The sequence below is a fragment of the Oryctolagus cuniculus genome, chromosome 14 (genome assembly GCF_051225735.1).
Source record: "Oryctolagus cuniculus isolate XC-2025 breed Fujian yellow rabbit chromosome 14, ASM5122573v1, whole genome shotgun sequence".
NCBI lineage: Eukaryota > Metazoa > Chordata > Mammalia > Lagomorpha > Leporidae > Oryctolagus > Oryctolagus cuniculus.
The window spans coordinates 61,683,384-61,710,428 of NC_142880.1; the positions used below are offsets into that span (position 1 = coordinate 61,683,384).

General features: G+C 44.0%; 1 protein-coding gene across 4 annotated transcripts in view; it reads right to left on the reverse strand.

Annotated features, from left to right (window-relative positions):
* Positions 1-1,526: 1,526 nt before the first annotated feature.
* Positions 1,527-27,045, reverse strand: part of CAPSL (calcyphosine like) — a 31,663-nt gene continuing 6,144 nt past the window's right edge. Inside the window, exons 1-5 of one of the 4 annotated variants that reach the window (XM_089312720.1) lie at positions 19,650-19,818; positions 18,932-19,068; positions 13,711-13,888; positions 13,209-13,418; positions 1,527-1,713 (exon numbers count right to left, since the gene is read on the reverse strand). In XM_089312720.1, coding sequence (XP_089168846.1) covers positions 1,615-1,713; positions 13,209-13,418; positions 13,711-13,888; positions 18,932-19,068; positions 19,650-19,664 — 639 coding nt within the window. In that variant the 5' untranslated portion in view covers positions 19,665-19,818 and the 3' untranslated portion in view covers positions 1,527-1,614. Of the gene's footprint in view, positions 1,714-9,549; positions 9,914-13,208; positions 13,419-13,710; positions 13,889-18,931; positions 19,069-19,649; positions 19,819-22,466; positions 22,638-27,045 lie in introns of those variants that run through there. The other 3 variants (XM_051853835.3, XM_089312719.1, XM_008262119.5) reach the window with 3 other exon arrangements.

A 27,045-nucleotide genomic window follows, 5' to 3' on the forward strand; every position in this document is an offset into this window, starting at 1 on the left:
GGAAACTCATGACTGGAGCATAGGGAGATTACTGATGCCATAAACGGGAGTGTCAATTTGTAAAGTCAACAACAGGAGTCACTGTGCACTTACTCCTCATGTAGGATCTCTGTCAATGTGCTGTACATTGAGGCTTAATGCTATAACGAGTACTCAAACAGTATATTTCACTTTGTGTTTCTATGGGGGTGCAAACTGTTGAAATCTTTACTTAATGTATACTAAACTGATCTTCTGTTAAAAAAAAAAGAAATTAGCAATTCCCAACTTGACTCTCACTGGGATTAAACATGACAATAGGTCTGATCTGATTTCATCATCATTTAAAAAATCATCTATTATTTTTCACTTTATGTTTCTGTGTGGGAGCAAACTGTTGAAATCTTTACTTAATGTATGCTAAACTGATCTTCTGTATATAAAGAGAATCAAAAATGAATCCTCATATGAATGGAAGGGGAAAGGGAATGGGAAAGGGGAGGGTTGCGGGTGGGAGGGACGTTATGGGGGGGAATCCATTGTAATCCATAAGCCGTACTTTGGAAATTTATATTCATTAAATAAAAGTTAAAAAAAAAAGTATAAAAAAAAAAGTAGAGCTACACTAGGTGGACTGACAGACTTAGTGTTTAAGGCTGGAATCTGCAAGACTCGGTCCTGGATTGTGAGGAGTTCTTCAACTGGAAGTACTATTGCTCTCCTATGCATGTCTGGGAGGTATGTATGTTTCCTTTGGTGTTTTCTTCATACATTCATGACTTTAACGACAAGGAGGGGATGACTCAGTTGTCAAAATCAACAAACTCTGATGGTCAATCACATGTGGGAAAACAATACGACAAAGCACACTGAAAACATATAAGCTGCTATCTCTATACCATTCACTACCTTAAGTGTTATCTGAAGACCAGCTGCCTCAACATCATAGGATGTTTGCTAAGTAGGCAGAAGTTCAGACCCTGTCCCAGACTGCTGAATCATTAATAACATATTTCCAAGAATCTCAGGTAATCTCTATGCTTATTAAAGTCTCAGAAGCACATCTTTGCTCTTCCACCTCCTCTCCTCCCCTCACTTTTCTGTTTCCAGAAGGAAGACCTATAGGTATATGTGATGAACTGACAGATGTCTTTGTTACCTACAAAGAAGTATTAGAGAAAGACAAGTCAGTCAGGAAACCTGACATCCTCTGCGTTGTAAAGGAGTCTAGAAACGTGTTCAAAGAGATGATTTCCCAAAAATACATCCAAATTTTTTTTCTCACTGGTTTACTCTAAAGCTCCAGAAAGTCCCTGTTGCATGCAACAGGCACTTCCTTTTTCTTTGCACTCCCTTTCATGCCTACAAGTAAGGGAGTTCACCCCCACGCAAGCCCAGCCTTCTGTCCAGGAGGCTAGCAGATCTTTATTCCTTTGCTCACTATATGTGCTATGTTCCCTGTTCATGCAAGTGTGGAATTGGCTGTTTCGATTCCTACAATAAAATCTGAAAATAGGTACACACAAAAAAAACCCCATACATTTCAGATTAAGATAAATTTATTTTATTCGCTCCTCCACTTACAACCCAGTAAACTCAGTGTAAGTCAAAGACATCAGGGACCAATGTTGTAGCTCAGAGGTTTAAGCCACGTCTGTGAGGCCATAGTCGCATATCAGAGTGCCGGTTTGAGTCCCAAATGCTCCACTTCTGATCCAACATCCTGCCGATGGCCTGAGAAAGCAGCAGAAAATGGTCCAAGTACTTGGACTCCTGACACCCATGTAAGAGACCTGGACGGAATTCCAGGCCCCTGGATACAGCTTAGCCCAGCTCCAACCACGTGGCTATTTAGAGAGTGAACCAGCAGATGGAACATCATTCTATCTTTCCCATTCTGTCCTCTACCTTTCAAATATTTCTTTGATTTTTAAAAAAATCTAATAAAAATTAAAAAGTAAGTCAAAATGCATTTAATACCCCCTATCCTCTTAAACATTCTAGCTTAGCAGCACAGCACTCTATAGACTCCATTGCTTTCCCTTGTGAGCACACTGCTGACTGGGACCTGTGACTTACTGCCCTTGGCCAACATCCTACGAGAGAATTGCATCACAGTTCGCTAGTCCTGGCAAAGATTGAAAATCACAATTTGATGTATGACTTTTATTGAATGCTTTCACACCACTGTAAAGAGGAAAAATTGTTAACTTGAACCATTCTAAGTTGAGGACTTTTTACATTCACAAAAGGAATAAGATAAGTAAGCTCATCAAATTTTACAGTTAAGTATTCCTGTGATTTTTTTTTATTATCATCTTCTGCTACAGAGTTCTCAAATAAAGTGAAGGTGTGGAGAAACAGCTGTATTAACAACAAAAGTGGAACATCTGTAACAGGAAGTACATTATTTGACCTAGGAAGCACTTCTCAATCTCACATCATGGCTTCCTTTTTACCTTTCTTCCTCCTTCCCTCTCTCTTCCTTTCTTACTAATTCAAAAATACATCTCAGGGTTTCATGGAAATGAACATATTCCAGGTAATTCAGTAGGATAACTAAAGATCTATCACTTTTAAAATTCCAAATCTTTCAGAAATTTTAGTTTACACCTTTTCAAACTCTATAGTATTGTACTTCTTTTAAACTCATTCCATTTTCTGAAAGTTTCTGATTTCTAAAATAATTAATAAGCCAAAGTCATAATCTCCAGGATGTTGTCATCATCAAAATGAAATAGGCATCAGTGTCAACAGAAGCACTAACACCTGCGTAATAGTTCAAAAAGTCTTCTTTTGAAACCTGAAGGGGGAAAAGGCAAGGAAACAAAGAAAGAAATGGTGTCAAAATATGTGAGCCATAGTAGAGTGGTTTACATTCTCCCTGGGGTGTTTTCTAGTGAGTGTGATTTGCCTCAGGCAATCAAGCAGGGTAGAGTTAGTCTGGAAGAGCCTAGCTTGCCTTTCCTCTCTGTGGGGTACACTAGCAAGGGCAGACAAAGGCTTACCTGCCCACCTGCCCACTGGCCAGCCACAGTCTCCCACATTCAGCATTTTTTGCAGTAGATAAGTTTTCTGAATCTATGTTCCACTATCCAGTAAGGTAGCCACTAGCCACATGCAGGTATTTCAGTTTATACTAATTAAAATGAAGTATAAATACAAATGCATCTCCTCAGCTGTACTAGCTATATTTCAACTACTCATTAGCCATCTGTGTCTAGCAGCTGCCTTATTGGACAGCACATATAGAGACATGTCCATCATCACAGAATTCTATAGAACAGCCCTGCTTTAGAGTGTACATTGTATAATCACACTTGTGGCTATTCCTAATACTTCAGTGCGAAGCAACGCATTACATCCATTAACAGATAAGGAGCATCTTAGGGAAAGGCAGTTCTATCCCACATAAATAGAAATTGAGGGGCCGGCACCATGGCACAGCGGGGTTAAAGCCCTGGCCTGAAGTGCCAGCATCCCATATGGGCACCAGTTCTAGTCCTGGCTGTTCCTCTTCCGATCCAGCTCTCTGCTATGGCCTGGGAAAGCAGTAGAAGATGGCCCTAGTGCTTGGGCCCCTGCACCCGCGTGGGAGACTTGGAGGAAGCTCCTGACTCGTGGCTTCGGATCAGCGCAGTTCTGGCCATTGAGGCCATCTGGGGAATGAAACAGTGGATGGAAGACCTCTCTCTCTCTCTGTCTCTCCCTCTCTCTGTAACTCTCTTTCAAATAAAATAAATCTTTTAAAAAATAGAAATCAAGAGGAAATGAGACACTTTCTCAGGTGACCCAACACACGTTGCCTGACATTCAGCGGCAGAGTGAAGAGGAACTAGCCTTATGGGAAGTACTAGACCTCTTCTAGCTTCTCAGTTTGACTAGCTCGTGTGTTACTCCTCAGTTGGAGCTGTGCTTGCTATGTTGGACGATGAAGTTTAGAGCAAAGCTATGAACAGCAGGAATCAGCTCTAGGTTCTCTTGCTTTCTCCTCTCTCTTGACCTCTCCCATTACCAGCACATAGAGTAATAATATTCCCCAGAGTCCTAGAAGCACCACGCAGGAGCTGGACATTCTGGGGACTTGCTAGGCAGTAATCCACACCTGTAGGAAAAGCAACGTTCACATTAACTTTTCAAATGCTTTTTTGGCTGTCAACATAATGATTTTATGAGTTGTATTTGTTCTCTTAAGAGCATGAAAGAGTACAATATAAACAGGGGCTTGTGATGTCAAAGAAGAGATTTTATCACCTAGAGCTGAATCATCATACAAATAACATTTTTGATTGATCGAAAAGCACCATCAAGAACTGTTAATTTTTAAAGACAGATGTTAGCTAGTAAGAAGGAATGTATTTTTTGAAACACTGTCAAATTGGAATACTAGGGTTAGATGTACTCTTTTATTGCAGCAGTTGATAATCTTTCAAATATTAAATTGAAGAAGTTCCATTAAATCATAACCATTTTAATGTTAAAAGTCAGTCTGATAATGTGACAAAACTACAAGGCTGGTATTATAAATTAAACTATACCTAAGTTTGGTGTTCAAAAGTCTCAATTTCTAGTTTCTAAAAATGATAGCCCAACTATTGCCACTAAGATATATTTTTACTTTCAGTGCATATTTTGCTTATCAATAAAAGCATGTACAGCCTTTTAAATTAAATAGCTTAAGGTTTATATCACAAATGTCATGGAAATTCTTCTTTGCAATAAAGAATGTTATTTTGCACTTTAACTTCTATTAAATGCAATATAGGAATGGGATTTACATACAGGAACACCTCACTAGCTTGAGTTACAAATTGATAATACAATAAAGTATTATCAACTAACAATTGACATGGGACTGATTTAAAAGACTTGAAGGAACTTCCTACAGCTAACAAACTAACTACATCGTATATGCAAACAAGCATTTCCAAGTACTTATAAAACATAAATGAATATAGGAAGGCACAGCCTTTGCAATCTTCCTTCTGTTAGAGATTTATTTACCAACCCTCTCTCCCCCCGTTTTAGTATTGATGAAATGTGAGTAAATTTTTACTTAAACCTTCTCTAAATCAACTCGGTGGAATTCAAATTCATGGTAATTTTTTATATGTACTTAGTAACCTCTACAAGAAGGTTAAGCAAATGGATTTTGAACAATATTACTATTCTGGGCATGATTAGGTGTGAAATTTGTAAAATGGTACTTTATTTCCATTTTCCTTGAAAAGTAAAGGAATTATCTGGGTTTAATAAGATAATGCCTGACGTCTGATAATACCCTGCAGTCCTGAACACTTGATTCCCATCAATGAAGAAACACTAGGAGATTCACTACATGCCTGGAGGAAGCAAGCCCCGCCACCATCTGTCATTTCCCTTTAATTTCAAGTTCCCTTTCTTTTCTAAGGGTCTCAGAGCATTGATAATCACCAGCTTGTGGGGCATGAGTGTTTCCAGAAGACCAACAAGTCAAAGCTTTCAAGCTTAAGATGATGATGCTCCCAAATCAATACTGTATCTGAATGCCAGTTGTGAAGATCAGTGAATCCCATTATGAAGAATAGGGTGAAAAATCTCATATAAAAGAAAAAGGCCATTGCATTTTACCAGCTTCCCTCCCTGCTGCACTACATCTTTGTGGTAGTTGCAAGATACACATCAACACCCTAGCAACCAGGTGGCTGCTCGTATTTTCGGTGCATTTCACTCTTGGAGAGCACTCTTTTCCCACTATATTTTGCTGAGGGAGAAAAAAACCTGGCTTTGGCCAAGCAGGTGTGAGAATGAAAGAAGAAGGTCATGGTATTCTCAGAGAGGAAGGGCTGGGCTGTTTCACCACAACCTCTCACCGCACCGACTGAGACAGCAAAGCACTCTTCTCACACAGCAGTGTTCTCAGAACCCCCAAGAACCCCCAGCAATCATTTGTTTATGTTTCTTTCAACAGATTTCACTCAGGATCTGTTTTTGAACAATTAATTTTGGGGATTGACTTAGTGGGGCCTTTCAATTAGAATAAAAGAACCACCTGTGTCTATCAGAGTTATATAGTTATTCACATAAATGACTTGGAAGAGTACAACCATGTGAGAAACACTGGCTTTCAAAAGGATCAATTATATGGGAACCAGGAATGTTATATGACCAACTTGAGACCCTCAACATCCTTGTTTTTCCTTTGAGTCACAAGCATTTCTAAGATTTGAAACTGCGGCTTCATTCAACAAGTTCTTAATTTAAAATAACAGGTAATAATTTCCAGGAAAGCATGTTTGTGGCCAATTTGGGAAACTGGAAGTTGTGAGGCTTTTCATTCTGTGTTCCAAGTAGATATGCATAAGTCCAAAAAGATATACCACACAGTGGGTGTTCACAAAATTTCATGGAGTAGGAATGGAAACCCACCCACACACTACTCAAGAATACATTTGATTAATTCAATCTGTCCACTTGATTAAATATTAGCATAACAGCATTTGTAGCTGACTAAGAATGAAATCATTGCTTGGTTGTATTTTTATGACTCAGGGAGGCCATCTACACTGGCCAAGAGAATTGAAGAGCCAAGCCAAATATCTACTTCCAGCAAAAGAAAAAGATTTGCTTGCATTGTCTATATTGTATGTACTATCTATGTTCATCAAATCACATAGTTTCCCAACACAGCACTTTATAAAAGACTCCAACTGTCCTGGCCTGGATGAGACCTGGGGAGGGAATATTGGTGCCCATGTATCCTCTACCTCTCTCTACCTTCTTTCACCTCTTAACAACTTTGAGTTGCCAGTGTGGTTTGAAAACCAATGGCCTTGTTTGCATTCAGTCTTGTTCACTGCTCTATCACCACAGCCTAGAAAGAAGCATGTGGCTCAACAAGTAGTTATTGATGGGAGGTATTTCCATCCTCAAACCATGTATTCCAAGCCAACCTGCAGCCTACCTGGAGGGCATCCAGCTTCACTTTCAAAGCTACAGGTAGGGTATGAAACAGGACTCTTGCCTGATTGGAAACCACACAGGACAAGTACATTGTCCTCCCAAGTGCCATCTGGGCCTGAAAAGATCCTATCAACATTTAGGTAGCTGTGAAAAACAGGCTCTTGGGCACCAACTCTTGGCAGCTGCATCAGAGCCCCTTGTCATTCTTGCAAAGGTTTGCTTTCCGGAGAGTTAGAAACTCAGATTCATGTTTTATGGGTGGTTTATCCTGACAAAGCCTGGTTCTCAGAATGTTTACGTACTTCTGTCCTCCTACATAAAAAGCTGCTAATTCCATCTTAATTTCTTCAGCATGTTTGTTTATTTAATTTTCTAGCTGGGGCCAGGATCAATAGCTGGTGTTGCCACGGGATGTTTTGGAGACTTTTTGCTGTTTTTTTTTTTTCTTCTTCTGGCCCAAGTGCTTACTTTTAAATTTGCAAATGGAGTAAGGGTTTAAATGTTTCAGTTAAATAAACAGAAAATACATGCATAGATTCACTAGCAAATTATGTTTTTAATGACTCTTCCCTGTTCCTCCCCACTGCTACAAGAGTAAAGGTAAATATTGAGTAATTCCTTACTATGCCGAAAATCATAGGTAACAAAAGTGCGAGCATCCTTGACTATTGGTTTATGATGAGGAGATCTTATTTGGTAGAATCTTGCTGTTCGGCCCAGAACCAAGAAGAGAAGCAAATGAATGTGACCAAACATATTGTTGTGACATATGGTTTATCTGAAATCAAATAGCTGTGCCCTGTGCCCCCATTAGACAGGAAACTCAGTGCCACTCAGGCAGACGAAGCTGATATCTTCAACCCAGTACCTACTCAGAATCACCTGCTTGCTCTATTGCCCCAGTTAGGCTAGGGCATGAGTCATATCCAGAATCAAGCAGGAGGCTTGAAACCCGCCATGCCCAGGAAACAGGAGACCCCTCCTTAGCCACAATCTGAAAGGTGCAGGATGCCAAACACATGGATAATGTGAGTTCTTCATAACACCTGGTGCTTTTTGGCCCATTCATCTCTATCTAAGCCCAGTGGAAAGCCAGACTTGTATAACTAAATTTAAAAATAAAGCAGTGTTCTATGATATGGGAATGTGCCCATCTTCAAGTAACAGGGAACCTTTTCCAGTCTGTCATCAAGATAAATGAGAGCTAAGCTTCTCAACAAGAAACAAAGTAGTTCCCTCTTTAGTGACTGCTGTCATTCGCATCTGACATCATCGGCTTTCACAATTTTTAAACCAATGTATGTCCTGAGCTCAACTTCCACATCTGTGAAATAAAAAGTAAACAAGTGAGTACATATAAAACATGGCAAGTGTGTTCATCCTCTAAATCCAAAGCTACATAACTGCATAAGAGCTTAAAGAAGACCATTAACCTATGTCCCCAAAACAGGGAATTAATACATCCAGGGACGGAGGAAGCAAAAAGAAGGGCTTCCCAGAAACACAAGGCAGGTGGTCACTGCCTCCAGCACTGTAACCAGGGATTAGTCCCTGTGTTTTTATCTCTGGCCACAGACACAGAACACAAAGAGGAAGGGCTGTACTTTTAACATCTGTCTTCCTGCACCAGGGGCTTCCTTTCATGGGAAGATTCCCACACACCAAAAATAGGAAGTCAGACCTCACTGCTGGGGGAGGTGGCTTTGAGTCATGAAGTGTCAAGATGGAATCTCTGCACTGGAGTATGCCTGGGACACTAGTCCATGCCAGTCCCAATCTCTTTGTCCTTATGGGAACTTCAGTGATTGGCTGACCCTAAGGAGGAGATCACAGCCCACCAGGTGAAGCCACTCTGGTATAGTCTGTCCATGCACAGGGGAAAATCCAAGAGCACAGCCCAGTGTCAAAACTTTAACAGCAGGAATTCCCTGAACAGTCTTGGGTCAACCCTTACAGCAGACTTTTAAATGACCAAAAGCAGGTGAGTATTGTATCAGAAGTGCCAGGGTTCAAGTTCCAGTTGTTTTTTTGTGCAATCATATCTGGAAAATAGACCAAAAATAATCTTCTCAAGTCTGGCTTCCTGCCAGTGCACATCCTAGGAGCCAACAGGTGAAGGTTCAAGGACTTGGATCCTGCCACCTGTGTGGGAGCCTAGATCGAGTTCCTGGCTGTTGCAGGCATTTGAACAGGATCTTTCTCTCTCTCTCTCTCTCTCTCTCTCTCTCTCTCTCTCTCCTCCCTTTAAAATAAAAAAATTAATTAATCTACAACATAAGGGACTTCCCCTCAAAATTCCATTTTAAATGGAATTTGATTTGCCAAATCAAAGCTTCCTTAAACCCTGGGCAATGAAACTCAAATTCCAGTTATAGAAATTGAGGCTAATGTATGATATCCTTCTGGTCCCCAAATGAGGGAAAAAAACTTTAAAATTCACAAGCAGTCACAAAAATAAATTAACTCTGTCATCTAGAAATGTCTAGAAATGGACTGGATACAGGAGGTATAGAAAGACTGTAGCTGCATGATTAGGGATTACACAGACAATATTCAAACTTTCATTAATAGTCAAAGAAGAAACCTAAAGTTCATTAGACATCCACATATATCCACCACACTTGTTAATTCCAGGAAAATTTGACTGATGTGGTTTTATTTAATCTGTATTGCAGAGCTAAGAAAACAGCTTTAGAGTAGATAAATTCATAATTGCCTATTTAGTGTCTTTATTTCTGTCCTTTTCTCAGCCCCAGAAAGTGCAGAGTGTTGACATGGAAAAAACACTGTGATGAACATGAAAGCAAATATGAACTTAGTTTCTGAGCTGAGGTTTAATCATATGGAGCCACGCGGCTGTCCCCAAGGCCTCGTCCCTGGGATCATGCATTTAGAGCTTCCAGGCGGTTCTCATCATGACGATGAAGTACACATCCGTGTCAATGGATGCACTTACACCTGCATAGTAGTTCATAAATTCCTCAGGGGTCACCTGCAGCAGAAATGTTAGAAACAAAAGGAAACTTGACTCACTCTTTCAGTGGAGGCCCATCTTCTGTACCTGTAAGTAGAAGGACTTAATTTTTTGGGGGGGGGTGGTTTGTGGTCATAGCTGAGAAATCAATCAAAACAAGAGGAAAAGAGAAGCTGACGAGGGCAGAGAAATTGGCACACGGGAGGTGAAGAAGAAAGTCTTGAAAATGTCCCAACCAACCTAAATGGAGAGTAAGAACAGGTCGTCATCTTTTCCTCAAAGCAGGAACCCACCAGTTTTGATATGTGAGACTGAAATGCAGAGTAAGGAACCCATACTCTTGAACTGGAGTTAAGGTTGTCTCTCTGTGACACATGAGAAACAACGTGTCATGTCCTGTGTCAGGATAAGAAATGTTTTACCTTTTACAAAACCTAGTTCTGTCCTGTGGGCAAAGGAAGAAATTCTTAGTCAAAAAATGCTTGGGCCTCATGCTTTTCCAAGATACAAATTTTTCACTAAAAACATAGAATGAGCAAAAACTACTTCCTATCCCTACTTCCCTTCCCACTTTAGGTTCTCTCTGCATTCTACACCTATATCTGTCTCTTGAGAACATCAACTAATATAGGATTTCACATTACTTTGCTTTGGAAAAGAATAAAAAATGGTTACCATTCTTCCTTGTTAACAGGTGTACATAATAGGCATATGTCAAGGCAACCATATTGGCCAACATGATAAGCTGCATCAGGGAATTGCCCTCCTGTTGACCCACCCCTATGGCCAGGCAATTCATCCCAGAGTGTGAATCTACTTACATGGGAGAATGCAAACACAGTAATGATGATTGGGAAAATCATCATCCTCTAGTTAGCTCTCAATTTTCAGTGCTTAAGAGAGATGAAAACCATCATGAGAAGGGAAATCCATAGATAATTCAAAACCTCTTTCTAGTTCATAACAGCAAACTTTTCTCACCATATCTTTGGGAATATGCCTACCTCTTCTAAGAATCATAGAATCTAATGGACCCATTTGTTTTTTGTTTGTTTTGCTGAAATTCTGTGAACAGGAAAAAATTACAGGCACAGGATCCACAGTTCAGTTGTTTCCCTTGTACTACCTTCTAGCTACCCTTCTCAAAAATCAATGAAAGCCATTGGGCTTGACTAATAGTTGAGCTTGCTTATCCATGATCTGTAAACACAAATAAGTAAAAAAAATGCATAGGGCTAATTATTCTCTTTATAAAAGAATTTGCCACAAATTTCCACAATCAACAATTTCTTGTGCATTTAGCACATGATTCAATATTTAAATTTTGAATCACACATTATTTTTCTGAAACATTTTTATGTTGGTTAAAGGAGATATCTCTTGAATGCCTTTAGCACAATGTCTAGTTGATAAATGTTCAATAAATGTTGCCCAGATTCATTGTCATGCTAAGTGAGGTTCATGTGCACATTATACTCAGTAGTTAAAAAGTCAAGTCTGAATTTTTTAGAGCTAAGAATCTCAAATATGAGTGTGCATAGGAGTCACCTGACACACTTATTAAATATGTAAATTCTGGTTTTCACCCCCACAAAGTCAGACCATGTGGTTCTGCAGTGCAGTGCAGCCAGCAATCTGCATTATTAATACATCCCTCCCTCCCCATGATGATCACAGAGTTGGGTTTTGTTGCAGGGTCTGTGGTATTCAGGTGACATTAAGGGCTGGAATTGCTTTAAACTCAATAACCTCTATGAATATCTTGGAGAGCTTAATGTGTTTGATTAACATAAATGTCAAAGGGGCAGGGGTGGGGACTTCAAATCAGCTGAATCACAACTGACTATTTCGAGCTGGGTTAGAGAAAGGAGCAGCTGAGTTCCCCTGGCAGCGAGGAGGAACCACCTGCAGAAAGCACGCAAAGACACCCTGGAACCCAGAGACGGTTGGGCGAACGTGGGGAAATGGCAGTTGGCTATTTTTCCACCAACATCTCAGAGATCAGAGGCCAGAAATACTGGGAAAAAAAATCGTACAGTTCAGTGACTTCTGTCCCCAAAGATTTGACAGCCCCACAGGGTCTAGACAGACTTCTTTTCATCGACCTCCACAATCCCTCAGCCTGAAGAAGAGGGTGCTTCTCCACCTCTGGCTGGAGGTCAGGAAATGCCTGGATCCGATCCCCCACCTCTTTCTAATACGTAGATCTCATCACAATGTGTCGTGCAGAAGGGGGAAATCCCTTTCAGAAGGGGAAGCCTGATTTCTTCCTCCCCCAAGCACCACCTCTTCTTCCCACCCACTGTCCTCCTGATCTTGACCTTTGTAGTAAAAGAGTTGGGGTGATACACTCTGGGGTGCTGCTGCTGCTGACGTTGGCCATGAAGAGTACCCCACTGCCCAGCATCGTGACTCTTAGGTCACCTCAGAGCAGAACTGACTGGTTTGTAAAAGTTCTTGTATATCAGCGTGCCTGCATCGGAGCCCCAGCTCTGCTCTCAATTCCACCTTCCTACTAATGAGCCCTCTGGGAGGCTTCAGGTGATGGCTGAAATAGTTGGGCCCCTGCCACCCACATGGGAAATCTCGATTGAGTTCCTGGCTCCTGGCTTCAGTCTGGCCCAGCCCCAACTGTTGTGGACATTTGGGGAGTGAACCAGTGGATGGGAGACCTCTGTCTGTGTCTATCACTTTGCATTTTGAGAAAATAAACAATTTTTACAGCCATAATTTTTATGGCTCTTGGTAAAAGACACATGACAATTCCAATTCAAGCCAGACATAGTTATGGAGATAGACAATTCTTTTCCAGGCTATGCACTTGTAATGGGAAAAAAATAATTTAATGGAGATAGAGAGGTCACTTTTCGTGCAAGCTCATGTCAAAGCATGTCAAAGAACAAATCAGGCTAAATTCTGTATTTGGCATTCTCTTTACCAAAAGCTGCCTGGAAGTGGCAAAGGCAGTGGCAAGTGATGCCCAGAGGGACGAATGTGGAAGGCACTGAAACTCTCTCCTGTGAGTCCATCCCAAAACAAAAACGGTTCCATTATTGTCTTATTTTTAAGTTAAATCTGTTTTACAAGACCTGGTTCATTAGGATGTGGCTAGTTGAAGCTGACTGTTTTATCAAAATACCACATCCTCTAGATAATGGGTAGTTATCTGAATGTGGATCCCCTACCAATGTACGTGTATTTATAATGAATGTGTTAACAATGTGTTGAGATGTTTAAGGCTTTGGATCTATTGCATCCTGGCAGTTTCAAATGGGATAGAAGGAATTCCCCTTAGATTAAGTGTTTTACTTACCACTCCATCTTTCTCATAAGGAGAATCAAAGTTATCCAGAAATTTCCGGAATACTTGTTCCTCTGACCATTCTCCATTTTGGTACTTTGGATGGTGTTTTGCGTTATACATCTCACGAAGGTCTTCAATGGTTATAACGCCATCTCCAGTCTTGTCTAACTTTCTAAAAGCTTGCATAATTACCTCTTTTCTGGCTCTAGACATCGGAGGCTAGATAAACAGGAAAAAAAGCATATTCACAAACATACACAGAAAATGAGCTTTTCTTGTATTATATGTGAGGAAATACCATATTCCCCTCAATGATAAGAGATAGCACAATGGCATGTAATATTAGATGATATGCATAATGACTGCCTCAAAAAGTCTCTGAACCTGGCCACAAGGGCCTGCCCAAACTCCCCACAGTGTACTCACAACTTCTGAAATCAAACCTCAAAATAGCCAATGCAAACCACATGAGAGCCAAATTTGGCAACATTTGATTCATGGGGACACTTACTCTTAATGTGAGAAGAAATTCATTGAAGTCTATCACTCCATTTCCATCTTTATCAAACCTCCGGAAAAGCTCTTCTGCCTCTTCCTTTTCCATGACCACCGCGTAATCATTTAACCCTTTCACAAACTCTTTGAAATCAAGGGTTCGGTTGTTGTTGTCATCCATAATTCGAAATGCTCTGAAGAAAATATACACACAAAATAGAAAAAAGAAACCCCACAAATGACAGGTATAAATATGAAGATTTAAAAAGAAAATCATTCTCCAAGGTTTTCAAAGGAAAATATAAATTCTTCTCTGCATCCTTCCTTCCAAAATTGGAAACACACACACACACACACACACACACACACTGTATCATTCTATTTATATAACAGGGAGCATTTTCCAGGCCTCCATCCTGCCTAACAGACCCAAGGGACACAAAGTTTTTCCATCTCCCAACTAAAGGAACATAGAAAATGTAGACAGTTACTTTTAATACCCTATTTACCCTGTTTTCCTCTAAAACCTAGCACAGAAACACGGTTTCTCATTTTTCAACATATACCCACAGACTGCCCAAAATGTACAGACATGGTATTAGCTCTTCCCAACAGCTGTGCCTAATCACTCAAACCTGGTACCCACAGCCCTCTCTATGAAAGAAATTATACATTCCTAACTTCTACTTGTGTTTACTTGTGGTACTTGAGATCCTTCCACCAACTTCATCTTACCCCATTGTGCTCTCACTGTCCCCAGAACAGCCCTGAGAACTTTCTGATTGGCTGGTAGTCTAACACCTAGAAAGAGTTCTTAACTGGAGCTTAGAAAAACTGGGCTTGAGTTCCAATTCTATTACTAAAACTAGCTGTGTGACCTTGGGAATAACAGGTAACCTCTGGGTCTCAGTTTTCTTTAAGGGATGGTTTATCTTAAGTTTCCTATTAGTTCTGGCAAAAATCTGTAATTCTCAAGTCACAAATTGTACTTTTCTTAAATGTGAAAATGATAGCCCCTTATTCACTTGTATTTCACACCTCATTTGAAGAACAGGAAAGCATACTTTGAGTAAGGGAATAAAACTGGAACTCAGGCTCCATGAGGGCAAAAACTGACTGCTTGTTTGTTGCTGGATGTTTATTAAGTAGTAACCACCCTATCAGTGTTTGCTGGCTGCTTGACTTAATGAATGAATTACCTAATGAGCACATAGCAGTGCTACAGTAAGTAAACTGATTAGTTTCCCTGTAAAACATAAGTAAATTTGAAATAAATAATTTATTATTAAACCACTTGGATCAGGGTATTTGGCCTAGCAGTTAAGACACCTGCAGCCCATATCAGAATACCTGGGTTCAATTCCTGATTCCAGGTTCCTGCTGATGTCAACCCTAGGAGCCAGCAGTGATTGCCTGAGTAATTGGATTCCTGCCACTCATGTGAGAGACCTGGATTGAGTTCCTGGCTCCTTGCTTGGGTCCTGGGCTAGTGCTGGCTGCTATGGGCATTTGAGAGTGAACCAGCAGATTAGAATGCCTCTCTCTCTCTCTCTCTCTCTCTCTGCCTCTGAAATAAATGAATAAATTTTTAAAGGACATTATGCATTATATACATTGATTGGGCAGTAAGAGTATGCAAAGTGCTGCACTAAAGTTTGTGATGGGGGATTCAAAAGGGAGCAAGACTTCATCTCCATCCCCAATAAACTTAGAGAGAAGCAGGAAGAGAGGTAGGGGGAGGGAGAGAAAAAGAACGAGCACCATCAGCAGTTAAGAGTAAAGGGAGAAGGAGTGCATTCCAGATCAAAGCAGTTTTTAGGGGATTCTTGAGACAGTGAAAGCAGCTGGAGGACATCATGGAATTCCAATGGGAAGCTGAGTTAGTGGCAGAATAGGAGCAATGTTAAATGTGCTCTAAATGCTAAAGAGTTTCAAATTCCTTATTTATTTGGAGGCAGAGAGCACACACATGCTCCCATTCACCGGTTCACTCCCAATATGCTTACAACAGCCCCTGACTGGACTGGAGATAAAAACCAGGAGCCAGGGACTCAATCCACATCTCTCACATCAGTGGTGGGAGCCCAGTGACTTAAGCCATCACAGCTGTCTCCCAGAATGCACATTAACAGGAGGCTGGAATCAAGAACTGGTATTGAACCCAGGTACTCCAATGTGGGGTACAGGCATCCCAAGCAGCATCTTAACTGCTACATCAAAGGCCTGCCCTTATGTTTAATTTAAAAAAAAATAGTTGAGTGGTTTTCACAAGTGATATCCTCCAAGTAAAAGCTTAAGAGAACTCTAGCGATGGCAGGAATGAATGACAAAAAGCATGGAAGCAAGGGAACCAGCAAGAATACCATATGGTGAGTCCAGGGGAAAGATGTGAAATGTTTGCACTTGAGCAACTGAAATAAAAATAAGAAAAGAGGGGCTGGCGCTGTGGTGTAGCAGGTAAAGCCATCCCCTGCAGTGCTGGCATCCCATATGGGCACTGGTTCAAGTTCTAGCTGCTCCACTTTCAATACAGCTCTCTGCTACAGCCTCAGAAAGCAGTGGAAATGGCCCAAGTCCTTGGGCCCTTGCACCTGAGTGGGAGACCCAGAAGAAGCTCCTAGCTCCTGGCTTCGTATCAGCCCAGCTCTGGCCATTGCGGTCATTTGGGGAGTGAACCAGCGGAATGGAAGACTCTCTCTCTCTCTCTCTCTCTCTCTGGCTCTACCTCTCTCTGTAACTCTGTTTTTCAAATAAATAAAATAAATCTTTAAAAAATAAATAAAGAGATTGAAAGATAAAATAGAAGTAGAGGAGTCAATCTGAGGGGTTAATGAAGGTAATTCTGAGGTTTCCAACCAAAGGAAATGTGCAAACTGATGATAGCATTAAAAGGGTGGGTGCTGCAGGAGAAGTTGTGTTTGCAAGAGGGCAGGATGAATTTTTATTTGGCTTTGGACAGTAATCCAACTAGGCAGAGCTACTCACCAGGTCATTGCTTAGGTGGGAAGGTAGTATTCTTCCTGATAAAAGGCAGAAGTAGGGAAATGAGTTTGGCACTCAGGAGAAGATTCAATGCCAAGAATGTGGCAAGGGGCCAGGGTAAAATTTAGCTAACTCAGGAGTAGGCAAGATGTATAGTGAACTAAGGATATTGGCAACAGAACCTTGGGAAATATCTACATTTATGAGGTAAGTGGAAACTCCAGCAAAAGAGCATGCACTGCTAAAACCATCAGAATTTGCTGTCAAAAACTGAAGGTGTCAAAATGATGGAGGCACCCTGACCTTGGCCAGAATAAAGACTCGAGATAGGATAGAAAGTTTGGGCCAGGAGCCCACACTTCTCAGGATATTGGGAGTCCTGGAGGTTGGCAAATGGTAGGACTTAGCCTTCAAAAGAAATATCCTTCAAAGACGGGATTTATGGGGAAGGGATAAGTGAACAAAGGTGGGGGACTATTACCTGGGACTGCAGAAGTGCATTTAGCCCTCAAATGACTCTAAGAAGTAGACAAGAAAGGGAAGCTTCTACTTGCAGAGAATTAGGGAAGGCCAAGGACATAAAGGAAACAGAGGGCACAGTCCAGCAACAGGCTGAGGATGAGATGGTGTCTGTTAACACAGATTGGTTCATGATGGAAGGGCTGATATAGGTGCAGCATGAGAATATAAAGATGACACAGGCAGGATGAAAGAAGTATGACTGTAACCATATTGAATGAGTGGGCAGGGGCCGGCACTGTGGCAGTCCAGGTAAGGCCACCACCTGCTATGCCAGCATCCCATACGGCCACCAGTTTGAAACCCAGCTGCTCCACTCCCAATCCAACTCTCTGCTAATGTACCTGGGAAAGCAGTAGAAGACGGCCCAATAGGCCGGCGCCGCGGCTCACTAGGCTAATCCTCTGCCTTGCGGCGCCGGCACACCAGGTTCTAGTCCCGGTCGGGGCGCCGGATTCTGTCCCGGTTGCCTCTCTTCCAGGCCAGCTCTCTGCTGTGGCCAGGGAGTGCAGTGGAGGATGGCCTAAGTGCTTGGGCTCTGCATCCCATGGGAGACCAGGAGAAGTACCTGGCTCCTGCCATCGGATCAGCGCAGTGCGTCGGCTGCAGCTCGCCGGTGGCGGCGGCCATTGGAGGGTGAACCAACAGCAAAGGAAGACCTTTCTCTCTGTCTCTCTCTCTCACTGTCCACTCTGCCTGACAAAAAAAAAAAAAGAAGAAGAAGAAGAAGAAGAAGAAGAAGAAGAAGAAGAAGAAGACGGCCCAAGTCGCTGGGTCTCTGTACCTATGTGGGAGACCCAGACGAAGCTCCTAGCTCCTGGCTTTGGCCTGAGCCAGCCCTGGCCACTGTAGCTATTTGGGAGTGAACCAGCGGATGGAAAACCAATTCTCTCTCTCTCTCTCTTTCAAATAAATAAATAAATCTTAAAGAAGAAAGAAGAGGAAGAGGAAAGAAAGTGGGCAAATCTTTCCATTGCACAGTGACAACCTAGCCCTCAGAGTCCATATACCCACAGTCCAGGCTTGTGACAGAGCCGGGCTTAACCTGAGAGTTGGGGATCCTCAAAGAACTATCCCAGGTGCTCCATTTCTCTCTTGAGGTGAAGCCCTCCACGGCCTCCCGCCTGGCCCATGGCAGGCACTTGGTGTAGTTTGCTATAATGTGCAGAACTTGCCACCAGGAGGCATATAGTCTCCTTCCCCTTGGGTTTCCCAGTCCCGAGAAACTTGCACTATCAGTAGTCAGGATTACAGACCCTAGCAGCTGGAAGATCCCACACCCAGTGAGGTGCCAATTCTCCAACAGGCAATTCCAGTGTCCCTGGAAGTGAGTAAGACATGGCTGTCTTTGGGCAGAACTCCAGACTCTGCAGTTGCCACCAAATCACTGCTCCTACCTTCCTCTTCCAACCAGACTCCATTATCACAGCTACAGAGAGTGTGTTCCTCATTGTCCCTCTAGGTACCTCTACTCCCTCCTCACGTATCTCCCTACATCTAAAGTTGTCCCAGAAGCTGCACTCTCCTATAGCACACATGGGCCTTGCTGAAATTGGATCTAAGAGCCAAAGCGTGTCTAAGGGACCTCAACTCTTCCAAACTCTGCAACTCGCAAACAAGGAACTGAGGTCCTTGGAGGAAATCACGGGCCCAAGATCACACAGTCAACATGAGCCTCACAGGACGTGCCCTACCTTTCTACCCACTCTTCCTACCACCTCACAGCAGGGTCCTACCTGCCAAGTCCTTTGATGCCAGCAGAACCCCTGGCCAGGCACTGCAGTCGCAGTCTTTCAATGGGGTCAGTGGCCGTGGTGAGCTTCTTCTTGGCCTGAATCGCCATCTCTCGGTCATGGCGTGCTGTCCCTGCCATCTGAGAAGAGGAACCACAACACAATGATGGAGTTCAGTCCTCACCATCTGCTTGTGCCTGAGCAGGGCGACAGTGGCCTCACTAAGAAGCGTATTTACGCCTAGCTCTGTCATCAAACTTCCCAGGTGCAGTCTCCCAGAGCCTGCAGTGCTAACTATGCCAACTCTGCACCCGGCATGTTTATTACCTACATAGCAAGTCTTGAAAACATCTGTTTTCTCTAGCCTGGAAAGACTGTTAAACCCACAGCCACTTCCTTATGGCCTTTGATTTTTCTGGAGCCTTCCTCCTGCCACAGAAAATACGTCCAATTTCTCTATGCTCCCTTTTTTGAACCAGCATGTTATGTTGTGTTCTTTTATTTCAATTTCTCCTTTTTCCCTTGACCTTACATTTAATATTCTCCTCTTTGATCTAGACATTGATTTTTATTGCTTCCATCTTAAGATTCTCAACACTTGAGCCTTAATGATTCTTACGAGTAACCAGTGTGTTCCCCTTGATGAACAGGTTAGTGTCCCATTAACACCAAGCAAAATTATCAGGGCATAAAAAAATGTTAAGTAGATACGGTCTCTCACCTGACAAATATACATAAGATTTCTTTCTTCTCAGTGCTCACTTGTGTGTTTTAAATATTCAGAATTAGGAGCAAAAGTGGTGCAGAGACCAGCTACCTCCTGAGTGTCACCAGAAACGTGCGCACTGGTGCAGCTGGACTTCCTTTTCAGAAACTGCACAACAGTGCGAAGAGCACGAGGCCTGGCTGGAAAGCTGTGTTCTAGTCCTGCTTCTTCCACCAACTCCTAGTGACATCTGAGTGACTCTCGGGGTCCCCACTGGCTCCTCCTCTGTTAAGCTGAGGGATTGGATTAGAGGATCTTTAGATTCCATCCCAGCTCCCCAAACCCCTAGTCCTCATGAGACCACTGAACCAGTACATGAAGATTCTAGAAGTTACCTTAGTGTGATTTGTAAGTGCAAAGACCCAGGAGCAAAAGGGCTTCAGAAATGTGCAGACAACAGCGTTCCAGGTGCAGAAAACCTGGCATTAGAGAGGCTTTACCCTTGACGCCAGGGCTCCCTCCCTGACAAAATCCCTGCATCAAGATGGAATTATCTTTATCAAAGATGGTAACTGTAAGATGTGTACCCTCTCCTATGACAAGGCTGTCACTCTCTCATATAACCTCCCAGATGTCCCCTGCAAAGTACCCATTACCTACCTTTTGGGAGAGTTCTCAACCCAAGGCCAGAATAGACAGTTCAGCAATGCACATACACCCCTGGGCCCACTGAGCATCCTCCCACCAGCCAGTGTACAAAATCCCTCCTTCCTGCCTTTCTTTCTGGTTCCCACCACACAGATAAAGAAAGGAGCCCTTCCTCCCAGGTCCCTTGATGCCTAGGGAAGGAAAGAGGTCTTCACCTAGCTGAGTCCTGGTGCCTCAGTCCATGCTCCACCTACAGCAATGTAGAGTCTTCCTCTGTTGTCCCAGCACCTAAAATGATGTCCCTGGAATTCCAGGTGGTGGCACACACGGCCCTGAAAGACCTCCACTCCATCTACTTCAAGCCTATATGGAGAGCATCCATTTCTCATCCAAGAAAGACATCTGCAGTTTTCATTGGTTGCCTTCATGACAGTATTAGCTTTCTTAAAACTGGTGTTTGCCTGTTCCTATTTTGTCACCTGATCTCAAGCTGACAGTTTCCAGAGTTCATCTCCAGCTTCTAGCCCTAACTCTACCCTCACAGAATCCCTCATCCACAACCAGAATCCTGAGTTCAAGTACAAGAGCAGCAATCCACTCATCTAGCCATCCTTTACTTGTCCTTGCCATGAGCATATTCTGCTAGTGACACAGTGCCCCTACCCCATTCCACCTCCTCCCCTGCCTCCATGGAAGTAGGAACTTCTCCTTCTCTAAACTCATCTCAGGGGCTCACCCCTTCCCAGAGTCACTGCTGTCTTTCCTGCCCATCTGCCTTGCTCCTTGATGCTTACCCAGTGGTCGTCCCATCATCCACCTTCTCTTCCTTCCCTATGAATTCCCCCCTTCCTTGTACACTTTGCTGTTCTTGCTCTGGCTTTTCCATCTTTAACAACTCCTGGGGAATGAACACAGACATAGTAGGGAGGGAGGAAGATCTGAGACAGATCCAGTGGCGCGCTCTTCACCCATCTTCAGATCATAGTAAAGGCATCAGTTGCTAACATACATCGTGCCCCTGCTGGGTGGTAAGCGTGCATCCAGTCCTTACAAGAACTCTGCTTGCTGAACTTGAAACAGGGACTCAGATACACACATACATACACATATCTACAGAGGCATCATTCACAACGGGCAATAGAGAAGCAAGCCAAGTGTCCATCCCAGGATGAAGGGCTACACAAATTGTGGTCTATGCATCCGTACAGTGGAACAGTATTAGACCATAAAAGGAGTGAAGTATTGACACATGTCACCACGCAGATGAACCCTGCCGACATCACACTGAGTGCAACATGTTGCACATTGTGTGATTGCATTTCTATGAAATTTCCATGATGGTCAAATTCATAGAGAAAAACAGTTCATTAGTGATCACCAGGGGTTTGGGGAAGACAGGGGGCAAATGGGAGAGGCCACTTAATAGATCTGATGCTTCCTTTTGGGTGGTGAAAATATTTTGTAACGATGCGGATCATGGTTAGACAGCATTGTGAATGTACTATGCATTACTAAATGATTAACTGTGTGCTATGTGATTCTCATCTTAATTTTTAAAAGATTATATTTTAATTAGCTATATACAATCATTATACTATAAATACATAGGGGTGTGTGTGTGCTTCAAAACTGCATATTGTACAGAGCAAATACAATTTCATCTGTCAATTTAAATAAATAAAATGTTTTCCTGGAACACAGTGATCTTGGCAAATGGGTTAAAGCAAAAACACCCATGAAGTAGTTTCTACTCGCGTTAGTATTTTGCAGATCAAGAAAGTGGGGTGCTGACGGGGCTGGCGCCGTGGCTCACTTGATTAATCCTCTGCCTGCGGGGCCAGCATCCCATATGGGTGTCAGGTTCTAGTCCCAGTTGCTCCTCTTCCAGTCCAGCTCTCTGCAGTGGCCTGGGAAGGCAATGGAGGATGGCCCCAGGTGCTTGGGCTCCTACACTCACATGGGAGACCAGGAAGAAGCACCTGGCTCCTGGCTTCAGATCGGCGCAGCACCGGCTGTGGCAGCCATTTTGGGGGTGAACCAGTGGAAGGTTCTGTCTCTCTCTCACTATCTATATCTCTAACATGTCAAATAAATAAATAAATAATATAAAAAACATTTTATAAAAAAAGAAAGTGGGGTGCCGAGAAATCAGGTCATACAGCAACGTGGTGCTCAGTAACTCACCCCCTTGTGTTTCAGACTTGCAGATGTGGTAGTCTGCTTTCTGTCACTGTAACCAAATCCCCGTGGTCAGGTAACGCATAGAGAATACGCACTGATCCGACTCATGGTTCTGGAGGCTGGCAGGGCCGGCATCAGAGGCGAGTCCTTGCTGCTTCACCGTGTGGCCAGAGGCGTCTGAGGGTGGAACAGAGCAAGCGAGCCAGCTCCTCGTCCAGAGCCACCAGGGCCGGCCCATGACATCATCTCATCCTGATCCCGATCGCCTCCCAAAGGCTCCACCTCCAACACCGTTGTCACATGAACTTGGGGATCAAGGCAGCACTTGAGCTACCGGGGGCACATTCAAGCCATATCGCATTGGCAACGACTGGCCCAGAGGTTCTGGCCAACATCAAAACACAGGGCTTCGTGCACCTACTGTGTTTGTGAAATGATGAATAAGAAGTTCAGAGCACAGTGTGACCCGCTCTCCCATAGGAAAGAGGATGGAGCCCAGAAAGACAGGACCCGGCGCACAGGATCCCACGCTGTGCTGCACCACGGCTCACCCACCTGCGATGATGTGGGGAGTTGCCGCGGGCACCCTTTTTAATCACGCAGTCATCCCATTCAACCAACAAATAGTGAGTATTTACTGTGAACTATGTCCAAGGCACTGTGCTTGATTGCGCAGGGTGCAGGAGCGTGAGGGATGAATCAGAGAAGCAAGCCCCGGGAAAGCCAGAATCTTAGTATGTTTGAATCCTAAATCCCCTATTTAAGAAAAAAAAAAAAACAGACGCTTCTCTGTTCCCACACACGTGTCACTGACATCCGAGTGCCACACTGCGTGTCCCTGGCTCCAGAGGACTCTGAACACTAAGGAGCCCGCATGGAGACAACAGAGCCCGGCAAGGCCAAGAAGGGGCTGCCCTGCGGATGCCGTGCCCACAGCGCCACCATGTGGTGGCTCGACGTCTGCGCATTTCACCTCGGGTCGGTGGATTGCTTCAACAAACGTGGAAGAATTGAGTATGTTCCCGTGCTGGACTAGCTAGGTGTGGCCCAAAGAGGGGACAACGTGCTTAGAGGAGAGGGGTTCAATCCCACGACTGCACTGCAACAAATCCCAAGAAGGAGGCTAACCCAACTTTGCAGTGCACCTTTCTGAATAGCTCTAGGAGGAGGCGGCGACCAAGTTTAATCCTAATGAGAGGAGGCAGCAAGGAGGCTGCGGCTGTGGAGTAGAAGGAAGAGGACTGTGGATTTTAGACAGCAGGTGTGCCAAGTGCTTAGGCTGAAGTGAAAGAGAAAATAGAATAGAAAAAAGGTGTATTTTAATGATTGGAGAACAGGTGTTTAGAGGGGGATAAAGAGTGGGGAGATCGGGAGGAGATGGAGAGGGGAGCTCTGGGGGAGAATGGAACCAGGCTGATAAGCAGGCACCACAGTCTCAAATAGCTGTGAGGCCACAGTGGGGTTTGGAGTTTGAGCTGAGAACATTGGGAGACTACAGGGAGACCCTTGGGGTGCAGGGAACTTCTGGACAGGGAAATGAGACAGACCAACCAGTAGGATGTTGTTGCATTCAACCATGGGCAGTGTGGACAGAGACAGGAAAGGACACTCACTGTGGAGGTCTCAGGGCTGGCATTTGACTGCTGGCTCCGCACTCCACCCCACTGCAGTGGCTGATGGGAAGGGACTTGCACAGAGCTATCAAATGTGAAGGCCCAAGAATTGGTGCCCAGGCTGAGTGGAGCCACTGGGCAGCAAAGGTGAGGGAGACCTTGTGGCTGTACAGGCTGCCTCCTGTCACTGCCTTGTGCCAGCTTCCCTGCCATTGCCAATGCCATCCATCTGTCTGGACTTCGAGAATCTTTGCAGGATAGAAAGTCAAAAACTGAGAACACATGACTCCTCATGCTTATCTATAGGACTTAAGGACAGATTTAAGCTGAACCTTAAGAAGAGGCTCAAAGACCAGCCGTCTTTTTATTGGGTTGTCTTTGGTGCCCTCTAATGGCAGAAAACTGAATTACACACCTCTTTCTCCCTCTCCCTTTCTTCTTTCTCCACTCCCACCTACCCCCTCCCCAACCCATCCCTGCACCGGGTTAAGTTTCTATAGTGAAATCACAGAAGTGGATCTCCTTGCTGAAGAGTCAACCTTAGGGATCGTTAGTAAAAACACCATAAAGTGCCAAGGTCTTCCACACCCTTTCTTGCAAAATCTCAAGCCACCCCACTTCCTCTCTAAACTCACATGGGCTTTCGTTTCTCTGATGCTACACTCCTGGTTTGCCTTTTTTAGAAGAACCATGCTTGCTTGGAAGAGCCAAGGAAACGACAGGTTTACTCCACCCAGATGACCTCTGGAGAAAAGGAGAGCGAGGCTGTGCCAATGTGAGGAGGGAAGGGCAGAACTGGGTGACAAGGGTGCTCAGCGAAGGCCACGGGGGAAGAGAGGAGACTGCTGAGCAGGGAAAGCTCCTCTCTGGCTGGCAGGACGCTCACTGCGATGGTTGGATGCGGCTTGGTCAGGCCTGGGTTTCCCCCAGTCTCTCTCTCTGCCCCACTGCTTGGGTACTGAGACGTGGGCACAGGAAGTCACACAGCCCCAGCCCCCGGGCAGAGCAGTCCAATTATTCCAAGTGCCTAGTGCACCCCTGATGCCATCAGAACCCATTTTCCCCACAGCCAGACCTTATAATGATTTTTGCGGTAAGAACATTTTCAGGCTTTTTTGTAAACGTTAAATACCTGTGCCATTCCATTGACCATTTTCAATAGCAAGAGACCTGGAGTTGCTTTAACAGTTCCGTGTGATTTTAAAACATTCTGCCATGCAGAGAGAATATAGGAGAAAGTCGATATAGATAGCAGGTAGCTATTGATTGAGCCAGTAGGACTTCCAGCTACCTCACAGGACTGAGAAAACACACTGGCCTGCTCTCAAGTTCTTACCCAAGTCCAGACTTTCCCCTTCTCTGCGGGCTCAAGGTTGATTCTGAGCACTGAGACCAGTCCCTAGGGGGCACAGCAGTGAGTTCTCAGGTCTTACACTGCTTTGGCATCCATTTTGAATACAAGTTAAGCTTTTTAACTTTCTCCTTCCAAAAGTAGTGTTCAGACATGCTTGACACAGTTTCCAATTCTACACCCACTCAACTGGCTCAAGCTGGTGGCTGGAGATACAGACTTACAGGCATCTCTCCCAGTAGCACACTGGGCTCCCTGCCTCCCTGGGGCTTCCTGTAAGCAGATCATTCAGGCCTTTGCCAATAAACATAAAGAGACCCACACCCCATTCCCTAATATGAAGATCCTTCAAATAGTTCACAGGAAAAGGATAGAATTAAAAAATACGTTTGTTTTTGGTGCAAAAATATTGAGATCTATGCAATTTTTTTCATCATATTTATTTTCCTTGAATTGTTGGAAGATCTTCCTATGTGCTGCTGGTTTCCTCTCTCTCTCTCTCTCTCTCTCTCTCTCCCTCTGCCTGACTATTCACTCCTGCCACACATGACCTGGGAACAAATAGTCACCCTCATGTCTTATTCCACCCTCCTTGCCAGGCATCTGTAGGTAAAGATCTTTGAGCTTGTTTCTGATCGTGGTGCTGTTTTTGAATTTGTATCTTCCAAAGACACAAAAGATCCTGGAGCTCCCCTGGCTGTTTTTTTTTTTTTTTCCCGAGGAATGTCAGGGAGTATGCAAGACCAGGCTCCCAGCCCCAATGCCATGGTCAGGCAAGCATAAACTGGACATGCCCCAGATGCTATGGTCTGGCTGTGGTTTGTCCCCCAAGGGTCCATGTGTCGGAGCTGTGGTCCTCAGGGAGGCATTATTGGGGCATGGTGGAACCTTTAAAAGTGGGGACTCACAGGAGATCATTGGGGCCCTGCCCTTGTGAAGGCTAAGGTAGTTCTTGCCAAGGGTTTTTTATCAGAGAAGCGAGCCTGGCCCCACTGCCTCTTGTTCCAGCTCTGATTACATGTTCCTGCACTTACTCCATTGTTGCCCTTTGCCCTGATGTGACACAACCCAGAGGGTCCTGCTGGGAGCTGAGGCAGGGTCAGAGCCACGCTCTCTTGAACCTCCAAAACTGGGAGCTGAATAAGCCTCTTTTCCGCCTAAGCAGCCTGCCTCAGATACTTCATTACAGCAACAGGAAGCTAATACATCAGATGAGAGTCACGGGGCCTCTGCCGGGTTAATCATGTTTCCCATGCAGAGGCCCCCTGCTGCAGGGTGGACCACCAGGCGCGAAGCTGACTGCTGGGTAAAAGCAGTGTGCCTGAAAAAGGCAACTCCGGACACACACGCCCAGTCCTCCTCCACGCCCTGTTGGGGCAGAGCCGCTAGCTACACCACTAATGGAACTCCAGTTGTGAAGAAAATTGCCTTTTAAAATAGGGACATGATGTGATTTTCACGCTCTTTCTCTCTACTGGGGAGCTGGATGCAAGGCAGAAATTTTGCTTTAGACTCGGCAGACCTTTTACTACTTGAAATGTCATTTTCAAATGAGAGAAAGCTACAACAGACCATGTTTGAAAGATATGGCTGGGGACATTTAGGCCATCTGCACTGA